The 17,901-nt window shown below is 56.6% G+C and overlaps 1 protein-coding gene across 1 annotated transcript; it reads right to left on the bottom strand.

The window, feature by feature from the left end:
• Positions 1–10,713: 10,713 nt before the first annotated feature.
• On the bottom strand, positions 10,714–14,439 carry LOC144728285 (uncharacterized). The gene is made up of 3 exons (XM_078607594.1): positions 14,119–14,439; positions 12,652–13,069; positions 10,714–11,120 (listed from the first exon to the last, which is right to left on the bottom strand). Exons 1-2 carry the CDS (start codon positions 14,236–14,238, stop codon positions 12,710–12,712), a joined length of 480 nt encoding a protein of 159 aa, XP_078463720.1. The 5' UTR covers positions 14,239–14,439; the 3' UTR covers positions 10,714–11,120; positions 12,652–12,709.
• Positions 14,440–17,901: the final 3,462 nt, after the last annotated feature.

Here is a 17,901-nt window from a genome sequence, read left to right as displayed (position 1 = left end):
TGTGGGTGTCTATATTGCTGTATGTCTGTATCCTTCTCGATATGTATGTCCTTGTATAAGGGCTCTAGCTCTCTGGCCTCCATATGTGCTGGGAAGAAGGGCCATTGCCCGAAACGTCGCCTCGTTTTTCTGTTTTTTTCTGTTATTGACGAATGTGTAGAGGTGTTTGTTTGTCCTGGCGCATATGTCTTTGTGGCTTTTGAATGTCTGTATCCCTCTGTGTCCACGTGACCATCAGTGTTTGCGTGTGTAGCGGTTAGCACTACGAACCCGGCGACCCGAGTTCGATTCGCACTCACGGCCACCAACACCGGTGACGATTATCTGAGCCGGTGCTGGGCCTCTCCTAGATCGACTCGGCCTCAAAGAGAGTAGCTGGTGTGATGTGTAAACATCGCCACTGGGGAGACGAAGGCGGTCGGGCGTGGTGCTGACCACCCACCCCCTCGGGCACCGTGCCGGCTTTCATAGGTGCTCGCTCGCAGCACTTGTCCAATAAGTCTGTTAAGGCTATACCGGTCATCTTTGTCTTTGCATTTGTGATAATTATCATTGTGCATGTGTGAAATGTTTGTACGTTGTGGCTCTGTGTCTGTATACCTGTGTACGTCTGTGTGTGTAGGCGTGTGAATGTACGCGTGACCACTCCGCTCGATCCCGTGACCACTCCCCGTGACCTCGTCTCACGACCCTGCCGTGACCCCCCCCCACCCTCCCCACGTGGCCGGGTCACTAAGCTCATTAACCCTTGAACTTTCCTGATTCATGAACCACACTCTCACACTCCCGGTTCCACGTCCTGAGAACCGTAGGATGCTGCTGCTGCTGCTGCCACTCGGGGAGTGAGTCTGAAACCCAGCCTGGCACAAGCGCCGTGGTGACGTCAATCGGCACTTTGTGGAGAATGACGGCTGCTTCTGTTGTTGCTGCTGCTGCATATCTGCGTGTGTCTTATGTATTTGTGTACTGTGTATGTGTGCAGTGTGCGCGTGTGTGATTCACGCTCACGGCCAACATCAGTGACGATTATCCAACCAGTCCTGGGCCTCCCCTAGGTCGACTCAGCCTCACATGAGTACCTGGGTGCGATGTCTAAACATCGCCATTCGGGAGACAAAGGCGGCCGTGCGTGGTGCTTGTCACCCAACCCCCAGTGTGCCGCGTGTTGCTAACGGCACTTGCCCCGAAAGTATGTTGAGGCTACACGGGGGATCGTTCTCTTTTTGTGTGTCTGTGTGTGTGTCTCTGTGTTTGTCCGTGAGCCGCCCCCCCGTGGCTTGGCACGCCCGCGCGCCACCGAGCGCCGCGTGCCAGCCCGCCTCGCGCCCCGCTCGCGCGCGCTCACACCGCCCCCACCCCACCCCCACCCCACCCCCTGCCGAGCCCAACACCCCCCCCCCCACTCTCCAATCAGACCCCTCCTCCTCCACCACCACCATCATCACCACGATCAACAACCGTTCGCCCACACATCCCGACCCACCCAAAATCTCACACCTCCCAAATTTCAAGCAAGCGCACCCCATCCCTGACCACCTCTCCTCCCTCCAAATCACACCCCTCCCCCCAGGCCCCAAATCACCGCCCCCCCCTCCCTACAAATCACCCCCACCGCTCCATATCGCATCGCTCCTCCCACGACCCAAATCTTTGGCTGGGCGAGACCTTGACGCCTTCTCCATTTGTCCGTCGCTCCTCACGACGCGCGCCGACTCGGTCTGAAGACCCAAAAACAGCGCCGCTTTGGAGCGGTCCGAGAAGCCGGGAAGGGAATCAGCGACAGGTCGAGTCCGCGAGGTGCGAGCGACGGAGGGGGGGGGGCGTCCGTGCGCGACCACCAAGTGGCCGACCCTGACCACTCGCCAGTGCACGGCGATGAAGGAGTGGGATCCTTGGCCTCTCCGGGAATCAAGCGTGTAGAGTCTCAGGGCGGGATTCTTGGCCATGGCTTCCTTCAGGCTCGGTGCTGGCTCAGCTGAGCCTGGCTCAGAGCGCATGCTTACCTTTAGCCGGCTCTGGGGCATGGTCCCAGCCACGCTCGGGATTTTCCATGAACTGAGTCGGAGCCGAGCGAGCCATGGCTGAGCCGCTGATTCCGCGTGTGTGTGTGTGTATGCTGAACTTCTTATTCTGAGACCACACACCATGAACACTCGCCCATCTTTTCAGTGATGGTGAAACCACCTCAAAGGTACAGCTTCATTATCGTTGTGAATATATTATTATTATATATCGGGGCTTAATTTTTTTGTTTTGCCTTGGAATTCATTTTTCGTAGCACGGCCAGCGAACGGACGTCTCCAGCTGCGATGGAAGCGCGGTTCGTTCCGCAGTCGCTCGCGCGCGTGCCGAGTCGCACCTGCATTGGGGCGATCTCAGCTCTCACGGCCCTGGGCTCCAACGCGTTGCTCTTCTAACCCCCTAACCCCCCCCCCCCCCCCCCCCGTTCTCAACGCAAATGAACACCTCTACGCCACGACATCGCTGTGGACATTACAAATTCCGCGGGGTCCTTGCGAAGGGCCCTGTAGGGAGAGAGGAGGGCCCTCCAAGAGGAGGGGAGAGGCCCCCTCGAGGCCCCTCAAGGTTACAATCCCGCGCCCGGCCTCAGTGTCACCCCGCCCCACTGGGCGTTCGAGAGGAGGACTGGGGGGTGAGGTAGAGGGGTGAGACCCCCACCAACACACGGGGGGGGGTGAGGTAGAGGGGTGAGACCCCCACCAACACACGGGAGGGGTGAGGTAGAGGGGTGAGACCCCCACCAACACACGGGGGGGGGGGGTGAGGTAGAGGGGTGAGACCCCCACCAACACACGGGGGGGTGGGGTAGAGGGGTGAGAACCCCACCAACACACGGGGGGGGGGTGAGGTAGAGGGGTGAGACCCCACCAACACACGGGGGAGTGAGGTAGAGGGGTGAGACCCCCACCAACACACGGGGGGGGGGGGGGGGGGTGCCACGGTGGGTGAGGCGTTAACTCCCTTTCCTGGTATGCAGGAGGTCGTGGGTCCTATCCCATCCCTGACGATGCCTGCTGTATATTTGAAGTTTGCGTGTCTCTCTCTCCCCGTGGTCGCGTGGATTTTTTTCTCCCGGTCCTCCGGGTTTTCCCTCTCGGTCTTCCGGGTTTTCCTTCCGCATTAAGAAACACGCGTTAAGAGTGCGTGGCTGCTATAAAGTTCCACATGATGAAAAGCGACTTCGTTGAGCTATCATTTGTGAACAGGTCGCTTCTGAAAAAGAGTTACATAGCTCAGTGGGACTTATCTGGGAAAATTTTAAAAAAATCGTAAATAGTTTAGATAGGGGTAAGAGATATGGGTAAGGGTTAAGGGTAGGGATTTAATTATAAGGAAAGTGCAATAGATAGTGGCAGGGCTAGGAAGAGGAGTAAGTTGTGTGGGTTACGGTTAAGGATGGGGATAGAGGCAGGGGTATGAATAGTTGTAGGGGTATGAATAGATATAGGGGCAGGGGTACGGGTAGGGAGAGGGGAATAGGTAGGGAGAGTTTTCGGGTTAGCGAGCGGTAGGGGGAGAGGCCCCCTTGGGTGATTGGGGCACTGCCCTTGAACTTTGAACTTTGCACTTCAATTTCCCGTGTCCATTCAAACGCAAGCCACGTGGGCGCGACGCGGACACTCGCAACAGCGAGGAGGGACTCTACACACCCGACAATTACGCTGCGTGTGTAGCCTTTAAAAGAAAAGGGTATATACTACGCGACGTTTCGGGCAATGATCCTTCGCAGCCCATAGAGAGGTAGAGTTTGTCAATCCACTGCTGGATGAGAGCCGCCCTACGCCGTGCTGGCCATGTGAATTATTTTTTGACTATACTTCACCTCCCCGGTTAAGTGCTGGGGTTGGTAACGTTTGGAGGTGGAGTGAGTGAAAAACTACGCCCCCTGTCCACCACACGAGATGAAAGGTCACCCATCCGAGCTCAGGCAGATGTAAAGTGCAGTCTGCAGAAGGGCTGTTGTCCCAAACGTCATTCTGATATATACTCTGCTATTTGTGAGCGGTGTTATTGGTGAATATGTCGATGTTATATTGTTTTATTCAGGGCCTCTGTGTGATGTCTCTTTGATGTCGCGAGATATTGCTTTGTTAGGAGCTATCTCTCCTCCCTATCTCCCTCTCCCATCTCTCCCTTCTCTCTATCGCACTCCCCTCTCTCTCCCCACTCTCTCTCTGCACTCTGCGCTCTCTCTGTGTCTCCCTGCAGTCTCTTTGCACTCTCTCCACACTCTCCACACTCGCGTCCCCGCGAGAGCGCGGCCCTCTCTCGCCACACTCGCGTTTGAAGCTGTGGAACCACTCGCGGAGAAGAGCGACTGGAGTGGAGCAGGGACCTACCCGCCACTCTCCCATGGGTGGAGCTCCCCTCTCTTACAGGTGCAGGGGCCCCCGATCCACGGAAGGCGTCTGGGGGATCTGACGGGGGGTGGGTTGGGGTGACGGGGGCGGAATTTGTCGTGAAGTAATTTGTGTCACCTAGTGGTGGTGGCCTGGTGGTGGCAGTGGTGGTGGTAGTGGTGGTGGTGGCAGTGGTGGTGGTAGTGGTGGCAGTGGTGGTGGTGGCAGTGGTGGTGGTGGTAGTGGTGGTGGTGGTCGTGGTGGTAGTGGTGGTGGTGGTAGTGGTAGTGGTGGCTACGCTGCTGCACGTGGCCGACAATAATCCAGCACCGTGGAGGCAGCAGCGAGTGTTGGTGTGTCACAGCACAAATTACAAATGTCGTGAAACTTCCTTTCCCGTGGGCATCGAAGAAGTTGCCACCGCCATGTGCCCCGTCTTGTCGGCAGAATGCAGTTACGGCATAACTGTGGACTGATATCATCTGCCCCTTCTGTGTGGGCTCGAGTGTATGCATGTTGAACTTGTGCTAAGCGGAGGCGCGCGTGTTGTCCCCTCGCATGCGTGGGGTTTCTCCTGGTGCTCCGGGTTTCCTCCCACGTGTATAATGATCGCTCACCTTTTGGCTGAACACATCTTCATACATATAGAGAGAGTACTGCAGAGCGTGTAGCTGTTGGTAAAGCCGGCTCACCGCCTGGCACAATCATTCCAACTCGCGCCTGTGGTTCCGCAGCAATTGTGAGATGCAATTTGCATGGACGACCACACTCGTTAAAAATTTATTTTGTTCATGCCAGCTTTTGGATAATTGTACTCGCATGCAAACAGAAAAGCACATTTGTCATACTCCGGATTGCACGTGAAGTTATCATATAGGTGCGTCTCAGGCGTTCCCTGGAGATGTCCCAGATGTCTCAGACGTCCTCTCGGCCCGAGTTTCTCTCTTCCCTCCCCGCGAGCACCCTCCGCACTGCCCCTCCCTCGTCTCCCTCCGCGCGCGCGCGTGCGCGATGCGCGTGCCCGGCCTCTGCTGGGGGTCTCGCGCTCAGCATTACATCACCGCGCGCGGGTCGAGTTACCCGGGGCACAAAGAGGCGCTGTTCCCTCCCCGTGCCCCCCCCCATGCCCCCCCCCCATTCCCCCCTACAACTGTGAGCCCCCCCCCCACACAGCCCGCCCCTACCGCCCCCTCACCCTCGCCCCCCCCCTCTTCCCGCGCCCCTTCCTCACCGCCGGGGCGCGTGACGCGAGCGCCGCCGTCAGAGTGGAGTTTGGCGATCATCGCCATCAGCAGCAGCAGCATCACCATCATCATCACCATCATCATCACCACCATCATCATCATGACGAGGATGATCATCACCATCATCATCACCACCATCATCATGACGAGGATGATCATCATCACCATCATCATCACCATCATCATCACCATCATCATCATGACGAGGATGATCATCATCACCACCATCATCATCATCATCATGACGAGGATGATCACCATCATCATCATGACGAGGATGATCATCACCATCATCATCATCACCACTATCATCACCATAATCATCACCATCATCATCACCATCATCATCATGACGAGGATGATCATCATCACCACCATCATCATCACCATCATCATCATGACGAGGATGATCACCATCATCATCATGACGAGGATGATCATCACCATCATCATCATCACCACTATCATCACCATAATCATCACCATCATCATCACCATCATCATCATGACGAGGATGATCATCACCATCATCATCATCACCACTATCATCACCATAATCATCACCATCATCATCACCATCATCATCATGACGAGGATGATCACCATCATCATCATGACGAGGATGATCGTCATGATGATGATGATCATCGTCAGGGCGGTGGCAGCGCAGTGGTGACACTCGCGCCTCACGGTAACGAGCATCTGGGTTCGATTGCCGACTCGGGCGCCGCTCTCTGTGGAGTTTGCTCTCGACCTGTTCTGTGAGAGAGAGTGCGCGAGCGTGAGTGAGAGACTGTGAGAGACTGTGAGTAAGTGTGAGTGCATGCACGAGTGTGTTGTGTTTGGAGTTTGTCTGCTCTCCCTCCGTTCTGCATGGCTTCAATGCGGATTCTCCGATTTCCTCCAACGTCATCACTTGGCCAAACCGCATCCCAATGCTGAGAAACTCCTGCGACGTCTTCCATTGCGATCACGCAGCAGTTGCAGCAGCATCGCCCCCTACTGCGGCAACTCGGCAGGGCCCTCTTGAAGGAGAGTTGAGACTCCGCGAAGATTTCCTGCGAAACACAAGCGGAATACAAATCATCACCGCCATCATCATCATACGTTTCATCGTTTATTGTCATCATCACCAACTTCAGCATCGTAGTGTCGAGAGCGCGTTTACAGCAGAGCTGGTGGAGCACCGCGCGGTGGCGCCAGGGAGAGAGAGGGAGGAGAAGCAAGGAGGCGCATGGATAGGGAGGGACCACTGACCCTTCACACGTGAGCGCAACACGCTTCCTCACCGAGATCTGTCTTGGTCTCGCAGGACCCCTGCCTGGCAGGCCCCCTGCCGCTAGGGGGCGCTGCAGGTCCACGTGTGAGTGAGTGTGGGTTGGGTTGAGACGCGCTCTGGGATTGGTAGCCCCTGCGGAAAGGGGGTCTCACGGGATCCGGTGTATTGGGTCCGGGCTTACGGGCCACGGTTAGTGGCTCATGGATACCTATAACTCTACCACTGATCCGACCCTTGCCCTTTACTCATATTCCAAGGGGGGCCACTTTCGCCGACAAGACATCATCAGTGTGGGGACCGCCACACGTTTGAAACTATGGGGGGGGGGGGGGGGTGACAGCAGCACGATGACGACGACGATGATGGGGTTGTGGTTTGTGTATTGTCGGAGGGCCGCGCACGCCAGGGGCCGCACTAAAGGCCACCCAGGGGCCGCCAGAGGCCCGCGGGGCCTCGCAATGAAGAACGCCGGTGGAGAGCCGCCCTCCAGCTGAGCCCTCTACCGCCGGCAGTGGCGTGAGCCGGCACTTGCGGGGCTGCGCCTTCACCTCTGACTCAGTCCAGCCGTGGAGGGCTTCTTCCCACAGCGGTGTCGGTCGTTCGCAGGGGGGTTGTTTGACCATTCTTCACCACGCTGATCAGCGGAAGGTTGGCGAAGGGGGCAAGGGGGGGGGGTATGGTGGGGGGGAGGGGGTGCACAGTGGCCCATCGGGGGAGGCCTTTCGTATCCCTTAACCCCACACACAACCCAGAGCCCCTAACCTGACCCTGCCCTGTCGATGAGTGAAATGAATCACTCTCCGTGCGGCCATGGTGGTCCGATAGTGTGAGCCCCGTACGTGTGTAGTAGTAGTCGTAGTGATACTTCTATTGATACGAGTTTACAGCCCTGGGCCAATCCACCCCCATGACCGACACACGTTGTGTGTCGGTCATGGGGGTTGTTTGGCTATGTCTGTGTGTCTGTGTCTGTATATGTGTGTGTCAGATTGGGGAGCGGTGGTGCAGTGGTTAGCGAACTGCTCCGAACGCGGCCGACCGGCGTTCGACTCCCGCTAGCGGCCAACATCGGTTACGAAAATCTGGCCCGGTCGGGGGCCCTCCCCCAGGTCGACTCAGCCTTAAATGAGGTACCTGGTGCGGTGTGTTAACGTTATCATTGGGGAGACAAAGGCGGCAGGGCACGGTCCTGTTTAGATGATCGCCACCCTCTCGCACGCGCCCATAGACTGTGGGGGGTCCATTCGTGCCGTGTCATTGTTGTCGGCGTTCTGTGTGCGTGCTGCTGGCCACCCACCCCTCGTGTGCCGTGCCGGCCTTCATAGGCGCTCGCTAACAGCACTTGCCCCAACGGCCTGTTAAGACTATACGGGGGACCTTTGTATGGAGTTGGTGCCAACGGTTAGCGCCATGCGCCATGCGCCACGAAACCGGCCGCCAGAGTTCGATTCCCGCTGACGGCCAACACAAGTCGACGATTATCTGAATCGGTTCAGGGTATCCCCTAGGTCGACTCAGCCGAAAATGAGTACCTCGCGTGATGTGTAAACATGGCCACTGGGGAGACAAAGGCAGCCGGGCGTGGTGATGTCCACCCACCCCCTCGTGTGCTGTGCCGGCCTTCATAGGTGCTAGCTAACAGCACTTGCCCCGTGCAGCCTGTCAAGGCTGCATGGGGCATCTTTGTCTTTGAAGTTTCGTGTGTACTTTTGTGTTTGTGTCACGTGAGTGATATTTGAACCGGTCCTGGGCGCCCCCTTGCCGACGCGGCCTTCATTGGAACGTCTGGTGCGGTGTGGATAATAAAAAAAAAATCAGTACAGGGAGAGACAAAGGCGGCCGGGCGTGGTGCGCCTTGCCGGCCTTCATAGATTGCTGGCGAAGAGCACTTGCCCCCAAAATGTGTTAAGGCTATACGGGGGATCTTTATATGTATTTGTAATCATAGTTTAGGTGCATGTGTGGTGTCGTTGTTAGCAGCGCACCGAACTCTCAATCCAGGGAATACCGGTTCGATTCCATCTCACGGCGCGTGGAAGTGTAGGCCAAATACACTCTGAAGCGCGCTCGATTGCAGGCTCTGTCGCCAGCTGTGGCGTGAGATCGGATTTGCAGGGATGCGCCTTAGGGGCCGTCCATAAATGACGTCACACGGACGATTTTCGACCCCCCCCCCTCGTCACACGGCGTCACAAAAAGTCAGACCCCCCCCCTCAAATATGACGTCACAAAGCTCTGCCCCCCCCCCTCCCAAAAAAAATTAAACATGCTTTCAATCTCTTTAAACTATTGTCATCGTAGTGCGTATTTAATGTGGCGCTGCACTCTGATGTTGTAGGAGAAAACATTTATTACAAAGTCTATTTAATTAAGTAGAACGTGTCGTCTATATTTATTTAAAGTTGCGCATTTTGATGTGACGTCACATTTCTCAACCCACCCCCCCTCCTCGTCACACATCGTCACAAATGTCTGACCCCCCCCCCCCCCCCAGGTGCGTGACGTCATTTATGGACGGCCCCTTAAGCTTTAACTGAGAAATATGCAAATGTGCCACGTGGTGTTTTGCCGACCAGTGAAGGGTCTATCGAGCTCAGCTCAAGCCTGCCGTGGATCACGTGACTTATGTGTGGTCACCCCCCCCCCCCGTCTGAACCCCTGAACCTTCCGCGCCGCCCACTGTGAGAACAGACGCTGCTGCGCCGTGCAGCTCACCTGTGCTCGCTCCTTCCGTCTCTCTTCTCTTGCCACTCTCATCATCATCCTCGTCATCTCGGCTCGGTCCTTCCTTACCACCCCCCCCCCCCCTATTCCCCTCCGCCCCCCCTCTTCCCCTCCCTGCCCCCCTTCTTCACCTCCCTGCCCCCCACCCCTCTTCACCTCCTCCCCTCCCTGCCCCAGCGCTCCTCTCTCCCCGCTCCCCATCTTGAGCCGTACCCCCCCCCTCTTCCCTCCCCCCTCCCCTCCTCCTCCCCCCTCCTCCTCCTCTTTGTCCGTCTCGGGGACTCCCGCCCCGACCTCCCTCCTTCCCTTTCACCTTTCCCCGTCTGCCCCCCCCCCCCACACTCAATGACATTGACTCTACTCCCCTTCCCATGGTGTTCCACGGGTAAAACAAGTTTTAATTTTTACTAAAATCCAATAGCAAAACCGATTAACCGGTTTTGAAAGTCGAGTACCGGTAATTGATTTTGAAAACGGCTACCGGTTCAACAACGCTCGTGTGTGTGTGCGTGTGACTGTGCGTTGTCTGGGCCATGTAGCCCACATGCCCAGCCACCGCATGCCTAAACAGCTTTTGTTTGGCCGGATCGAGGGGGCTAAACGGGCGCGGCACGGGCTAGAGAAGAGATGGAGTGATGTGGTACAGGAGGACGTGGAGCTGAGTGGACTTGCCGATGACTGGTACCAGCGGTGTCAAGATCGGCCTCTGTGGAGGAGGCTCGTGAAGGACGCTACTGGGCAGTTGGAGGCAGTCGCCCTCCAACAACAACAACGGAGGGCGGAGGAGCGACGCTCACAACAACGAGCGGAGCGTCGTGTGGCTAAAGCACAGCAAGTTGACACAGTAGGGGGCACAGGTGGTGCATCAGCCAGTCGTCTCAGTCGACCCGTGACCTCCTGCCGGCGGGCGTTCGACACTTCACGTGGCCTCAACGTGCACATAGCCTGGCACGAGCGTCGTGGTGACGTCACCGCCACTTAGTGGCGAATGGCTGTTGTTGTGTGTGTGCACGTGTGACTGTGTGCACGTGTGGCTGTGTGTGTATGCACGTGTGCAATCAGCGAACAGACCGAGTCTCACTCATGATCATCATCAGCAGCAGTACAGGAGACTTTATTTAAGATACGTCCTACGGAACACAGCGTAGCGGTGCGTACGGGTTGCCTACTGCACGGGGGCGTCTATATACACAATCATATAAATAAGACTCGACACGGGGCGCAGGAGAAACAACTCAACAACCAAATATAAATACAGCAAATAAATACATCTGAGCACTGTACACGCCGGGCGACGCATGTAAACGCGAGGGGGCGGGGCCAGGTGAGCGAGGGGGCGGGGCCAAGTGAGCGAGGGGGCGGGGCAAGGTGAGCGAGGGTTGCTGGGCCAGGTGTGAAAGGGGGCGGGGCCAGGTGAGCGAGGGGGCGGGGCAAGGTGAGCGAGGGGGCGGGGCCAGGAGTTGCGGGAGGCGGCTTGGTCATGTGACTCGAGTTGCGGTCCGAGCCGTGAACCTGGGAGGTGAGAGGAAGAGGGCAGCGAGGTCAAGGTCGAGGTCAAGGTCAGGTCACGGAGTATAACAACACAAACAAAGGTGCCCCATATTGACAAGCAAACTGTTGGGGCAAGTGCCGCTAGCGAACACCTGCTCAGGTCGGGCACGGCGCACGAGGGGCGTGGTGTAGCCAACACCATGCCCGGCCGCCTTTGTCTCCAAATATTTACACACGGCACCAGGTACTCATTTAAGGCTGAGCCGGCCTAGGAGAAGGCCGTAATCGGCTCAGATATCATCACCTATGCGTACATCCACATCTATACACCACACAGGTACAATAAGCTCACACAGGTGCACACACACACACAAACACGATTACATAGTGTCCACATACAAATCAGCGTACGTAGTGACAGAATATACAATCTACAAAGAGCCCCATTATACACGCTAAGACTGTTGGGGAAAGTGTTGTTAGCGAGCACCTATGAAGGCCGGAATAGCGCATGAAGGATGGTGTTGCCAGCACCACGCTCGGACGCCTTTATCTTCCCAGCGCTGTTGTTTAAATACCGTACGAGGCATTCATTTAAGGCTGAGTCGACCAGAGGGAGGCCCAGCGCCGGTTCAAATATAACTCGCTACTGACGTTAGCCGTGGTGGGGAATCGAACTTGGGTTCGTAGGGCATTGCGCAAGCCACTGCGCTTGATGCTTCCCATAATATAGAGACACATATCACCCGTGTAGCCGACAGGGAATGTTGGGACAAGTGCTGTTCGCGAGCACCTATTAAGTGCGGCACTGCAGTCGAGGGGGTAGGTGGCCAGCACCAGGCCCAGCCACATTTGTCTCCCCAATGCTGATGTCAACACACCGCACCAGAATCAGAACCGTCAACCCACTCGGTCGACCCATGGGAGGCCCAGGACCGGTTCGAATTGAAGTCTGTGGGTTCCTCGGGTCATCGCACTAACCACTGCGCCACCGCTCCCCAAATACATATACTGTATGTACACATACATGTACTGTATATACACACACACACAAACATCACACACCCATATTCAGCACACACGCCGACACATCAAAGACAACGGATTTTCTGATCACTGTCCACCTCACGGCCCCATACTTCCCATCACCCTCTCACCCCCCCATATCCCACTGCCCTATCCCCCTCCCCATCGCCCCTCTCACCCCCCCCCCCCCATATCCCAATGCCCCCTCCCCATCACCCCTCTCAGCTCACTACCCCATCCTCCCCATCACCTTTCTAAGCTCACTGCCCCATCCTCCCCATCGCCCCTCTCACCCCCCCCATATCCCACTGCCCCATCCCCCTCCCCATCACCCCTCTAAGCTCACTACCCATCCTCCCCATCACCCCTCTCAGCTCACTACCCCATCCTCCCCATCGCCCCTCTCACCCCCCCCATCCCACTGCCCCCTCCCCATCACCCTCTCACCCCCCCGCCCTATACCCCAGTTCCCCGTCCTCCCCCTTCCTTCCCCTGCGCGCGCCCCGTCACCGCTCTCTCAGCTCACCGTCGGGCGACTTGGCGGAGGTTGTGGGGCGAGGGGGGTGGTGGTTCGAGTCGCGGCTCTAGCAGCCGAGGCCGCTGAGGGCCCCGATGCGGTCGAGCTTTCCGCCGAAGCAGCCCTTGCCGGGCCCCTTCTTCGTGCGGCCCTTGAAGCGCCGCTGGTTGCTCACGAAGTCGTTGAAGAGACGCAGCCACACGCCGCTCGACACGGGCTCCAGCTCCCCGCCCGCCAGGTCCCGCGACGCCCGCGGCGGGGGCAGCCCTGCCCCCGTGCCCCCCAGCTCACTGACCAGGCCCCCCACGAGATCTCCCAGCTCCTCGTCCGTGTCGCCAAGATCGCCGCCGAGGGAGGAGGAGGAGGCCGCGCCGCCGCCTCCATCGGCTCCCGCGGAGGAGTCTCCGTCCAGGATCTCGCTGAGCACCTGCGCGGGGCAGAGAGAGATGGGGACGAGGAGGAGGGAAGAAGAGAAGGAGGTGGCGATAGAGGGGAGGAATAGGAGGATGTGGAGGGAAGGATGGAGGAGGAACAGAGAGGAAGAGGTAGCGGTGAGGAGGAGGAGGGGGAGCGGCAGATCAGGAGATGGAGGAGAGTAGGGGAGGGTATGGTTAGAGTCTATTCGGCCATCAGCGCTGGCTTCATTCTCACGGCGAGTGGGGGAACTAGGGTACTCGAAGCGTCAGTGGCAGCTCTTATGCTGCTGTTTGGGTTTGGTCTTCGGGACGGCGCTGGCGTTGGGGCGACTGTCGGGGTCGAGGTTTATTTAGCGCGAGTGTCGGGACGAGCCACGGAGCGAACTCGCTGGCGCCGCTGCTGCGACTCCCTCCTGGCGAAGGCGCCGCTCAACTGGTGGCACCAGAGTTTGATCTCGGCGGCTCAGCGCCGTTAGAACTCACGGCTCCCCCCATCCCCCCCAAACCACCACCCCCACCCACCCCGCGACTCGCAGGTGTCGGGGTGGAGGGAGGGTCACCGACAGGTGTGCGCGCCCCACCCCCCGCTCCGACCCACCCCGACAGCTGAGGCAGTGCCTGAGAGTGATCGTGCGGCGAGGATTGCCGGATCAGTGTGTGCAGTGGCCTTTTCCTCGCGTCTCCGCGTGTCCCCGTGCCCTCGTGTGTCCTCGTGTGTCTCCCTGCGTGTCCTGGGTCCCCGTGTCTTCTTGTGTCCCATGCCGTCGTTTCGCTGCGTGTGTCGTGTCTCCCCGTGTTTCCCCGCGTTTCCCCGCGTGCCGCTGTGTGTCCTGGCGTCTCCCCGTGCCGCTCCACGTCTACCTCCGTGTTCTCTGTCCCCCCGTAACTCTCCGTTTCTCTCTCCCCGCGTCTCCCGGTTAGCCGCCCCACGTCTCCCCGCGTGTTCCCATCAAACCTCGTGTTCCGTGTCTCGCACATGACCCCGTTGTCTCCCCCCCCCACACCCAGTGCCGTCCACGTGCGGTGTCCCCCGTGCCCTTGACCCGTGGCTCTCGCCTACCTGGAGCGCGTGTCTCGCGTCCCGGGGCGGCGCGGCCGCCACTGGCCCGAGCGTCACCACGGCGAGGAGCACCGCGGCGGCAGTGGCCCAGACGACGGAGAGACGAGGCGAGGGATGCATGGCGGGACTCGTCGGTGACTCGAGGCGGAGGAGAACTTCAGTGATCCGAAGAGACTCGAGAGACGCGGAGACTCGAGAATGTCAAAGACGCGAGAGAGTTTCTCGGTGCACTGTGGAGACGGTGGTGGTGGTGGTGGTGGAGGGAGCTACACGAAGACTTCGCGGACTCGATGAGGAGTCGGAGGAGTCGGAGAGAGTCGAGGAGAGCCGCTGCTTCTGAAGGACCGTGGCGATGCGCGCGCTTTTATAGAGCGGCCAGTGGGGACGCGAGTGGTAGGGGGGGGGGTGATGTCACCCCCACTCCTGCCGCTCCCTCCCCCAGCCCCTCCCCTCATCACCCACCACTCGCTGCCCCCTCCACCACCCCCACCATCCATAGATCCCTCCCTCCCCCACTCCCTCTCACCCCCCTCCTCCCTCCCTCGAGAGGCTCCTTCCTCCACTCCGCGACCCCGCGACGGCTCCAGGTGAGGCGCACCTGCGTGGGAGAGCGGGGGAGGCGATGGCGGGGTCGAGGTCGCGCGGCAAGATTTGCCTGTTAATGAGACATTGGGTTGAGTGGAACTCGGGGTTGAGTGGAACACTGAGTTGAGTGGGACTCGGGGTTGAGTGGAACTCGGGGTTGAGTGGAACACTGAGTTGAGTGGGACTCGGGGTTGAGTGGAACACTGAGTTGAGTGGGACTCGGGGTTGAATGGAACTCAACTGAGTTGAGTCTAACTCGGGGTTGAGTGAAATACGGAGTTGAGTGGGACTCAACTGAGTTGAGTGTAACTCGGGGTTGAGTGGAACTCAACTGAGTTGAGTGTAACTCGGGGTTGAGTGAAATACGGAGTTGAGTGGAAGTCGGGGTTGAGTGTAACTCGGGGTTGAGTGGAACTCGGGGTTGATTGGAACACTGAGTTGAGTGGAAGTTTGGGTTGAGTGGAACTCAACTGAGTTGAGTGGAACTCGGGGTTGAGTGAAATACGGAGTTGAGTGGGACTCGGGGTTGAGAGGAGTTTGTGGTTGGGGCTCCGGTGTCTTTATATGTGGGGAGAGGTGGCGTAGTGGTTAGCCCATTGCGCTGTGAACCAAGCGATTTCATGTCGAGTCCTAGGCGCGGCTAACATTAGCGGCGAGTGGTACCAGAACGAATCCCGGTCATCCCCTAGGTCGACTCAGCCTTAAATAATTACATGGTGCGGTGTGTAAACAGTAGCGCTTGGGAGACAAAGACGGCCGTCATAACATTATTTTTTTACTATAGATCGATGTCAAAATCGATCACTCGTTTAGCTGCCATTCCTTCACCAGGCCTGTCCGTCGGTAATCGTCGCTGCTCGCCATGATGTATCCCACACACACACACATCAAAGCCCATGTCCATGCATTGAGATTCTTTAGGTTAGTTTGATGTTATAAATGTCCAAATGATAAGGCCACTTTGTTGAGCCATCGTTTGTGGCCAGGTCGCTGCTGAAACAGAAGTTAACACCTCAGTTGGCTGTGCCTGGTACGATGGGGATGGTTTGGTGTTTTCGTGTTACAGTTCTATCGCTGGTTCAGCAGCTCCACTGCTGGATTAATTTTCCGCCTGAGGACGACCGCTTGTGTTGCGATCGAAACGTCGTGATTTTTTTATATTCTTGGTTCTTTCGGTAAAGTCACGTAGAAGGGAAATAGTGATATAAATATAAAACAATAAAAATTCTCATGTTTCGACTGCAACACAAGCAATCATCATCAGGTGTGAAAATTTTCTTTCTGTGGATTTCACACCTGATGATGATTGCTTGTGTTGCAGTCGAAACGTCGTGAGAATTTGTATTGTTTTATATCAATATTAATTTATTATTTACCTTCTACGTGACTTTACCGAAAGAACCAATAATATGAATCCCTGCAGTCACGAAAGCTTTAAATCAAGATTTATATTATTTTTTATTTTATTTAAATTTTATACCTACGTGACTTTACCGAAAGATCCAGAGAGTAGAGTGTTGTTTGTGTTTGGGTCATTTGTTTACCTTTCTTGTACTTTGCACGACTGTCGTGTTTTTGTCGCGTTTGTTCTTGTAACGTTTTTGCCCGCTCCTTCTGGACATCTGTAAAAAGAGCTTCATAGCTCATCGGATTCCTCCTGCAGTATAAACATTCTGATTCGACGTAATGAACGGTTAGTATGACGATGTATCTAGCCACGGTGGCTAGGAGATGTTAACTTCCTCGCCTAGTATACAGGAGATCGTGGGTTCGATCCCGACCATGACGCCTACTGCTGCTGCTGTATGTTTGTCTGTGTGTCTCTCTCTCTCTCCGGGTCCTCCGGGTTTTTCTCTCCACATTTATAATCAGCATCACGCGTTTAGAGTAAATTTCCACGTGATAAGCCACTTTATTGAGCTCTCATTTATGACCAGGTCGCTTTTGAAAAGATCTGTATAGCTCAGTGACCCTTACCTGGTAAAATAAATTTGGTTAAAATAGTTTTTAGTTAATATGAGAGACAGCCGCAGCTGAGCTGGATCACTAGCAACACGACTATGCTCCTTGCTAACAGCACTCGCCCCAACAGTCTGTTAAGGCTGTCGGGGGAGGTTGGGAGATGTTTGTAATGTGTGGGGAGCGGTGCTGCAGTGGTTAGCACACTGCACCTTATATTTACAAAGACAAAGATCCTCCGTATAGCCTTAACAGACTTTTGGAGCAAGTGCTGTTAGTGAGCACCTACTGAAGACCGGCACGGCACACGAGGGGGTGGGTGGCCAGCACCACGCCTGGCCGTCTTTGTTTCCCGAGTGGCGATGTGTACGCACCGCACCAGGTACTCATTTTAGGCTGAGTCAACCTAGGGGCGGCCAAGGACCGATTCAAATCTTAACTTATTTTAGGTATGACACACAATACATACAGTCTGAAATAAATGTACCCACACACATATATACATACCTACAGACTAATACAACCGTATACATACACACCAACATATATACATTCTCAGCTATATCTTAGGGGGTGGAGCGGTGGCGTAGTGGTTAGCGCACTGTGATATGAGCCCAGTCACGGCGAACCTGGGTGCCGAGTGATATCCGAACCGATTGCGTGTGCCTTGCCTACGTTGACTCGGCCTCAACTGGGGAGACAAAGGCGGCCGGGACGATATTACTGGCCGCACCATCCTGTCGTACGCCGTTCCAGCCTTGGTAAGTGCTCGCTAACAACAACAACACTTGCCCGAACAACCAATGGAAGCTACACGGGGGATCGTTGTGTGTGTGTGTATGATCTACATCAGTGACGATCATCTGAACACGTCCTCGGCCTCCCCTAGGTCGACTCGGCCTCAAATGAGTACCTGGCGCGGTGTGTAAACATCGCCACTGGGGAGACAAAGGCGGTCGGGCGTGGTGTTGGCCACCCACCAACTCGTGTGCCGTGACGGCCTTCGCAGGTGGTTCTCGCTAACACCACTTGCCCCAACAGTCTGTTACTGGCTACACGGGGTGGTGTGTGGGGGGGGGGACCCCCACCAATGAATCCATTTACAACTTTAGCTTCTATTACACGCTGCCGCGTTGGCAGCGGTGCACAAGCACAACAACACACAACGCGCTCGTCAATAATAACCACGGTGGCGAGATGTCAACTACCTCTCGCCTGGTCTACAGGAGGTCGTGGGTT

Source organism: Lampetra planeri, chromosome 28 (assembly GCF_965212315.1).
Source record: "Lampetra planeri chromosome 28, kcLamPlan1.2.h2, whole genome shotgun sequence".
Classification (NCBI taxonomy): Eukaryota; Metazoa; Chordata; class Hyperoartia; order Petromyzontiformes; family Petromyzontidae; genus Lampetra; species Lampetra planeri.
This window is presented reverse-complemented; position numbering and strand designations above follow the sequence as displayed.

Excerpts from the sequence above, each read along its gene's own strand:
- LOC144728285 (XM_078607594.1), bottom strand. The coding sequence starts at position 14,238 with ATGCATCCCTCGCCTCGTCTCTCCGTCGTCTGGGCCACTGCCGCCGCG. Across the intron at positions 13,070-14,118 it reads ACGCGAGACACGCGCTCCAG|GTGCTCAGCGAGATCCTGGA; the intron begins GTAGGCGAGAGC and ends TGCCCCGCGCAG.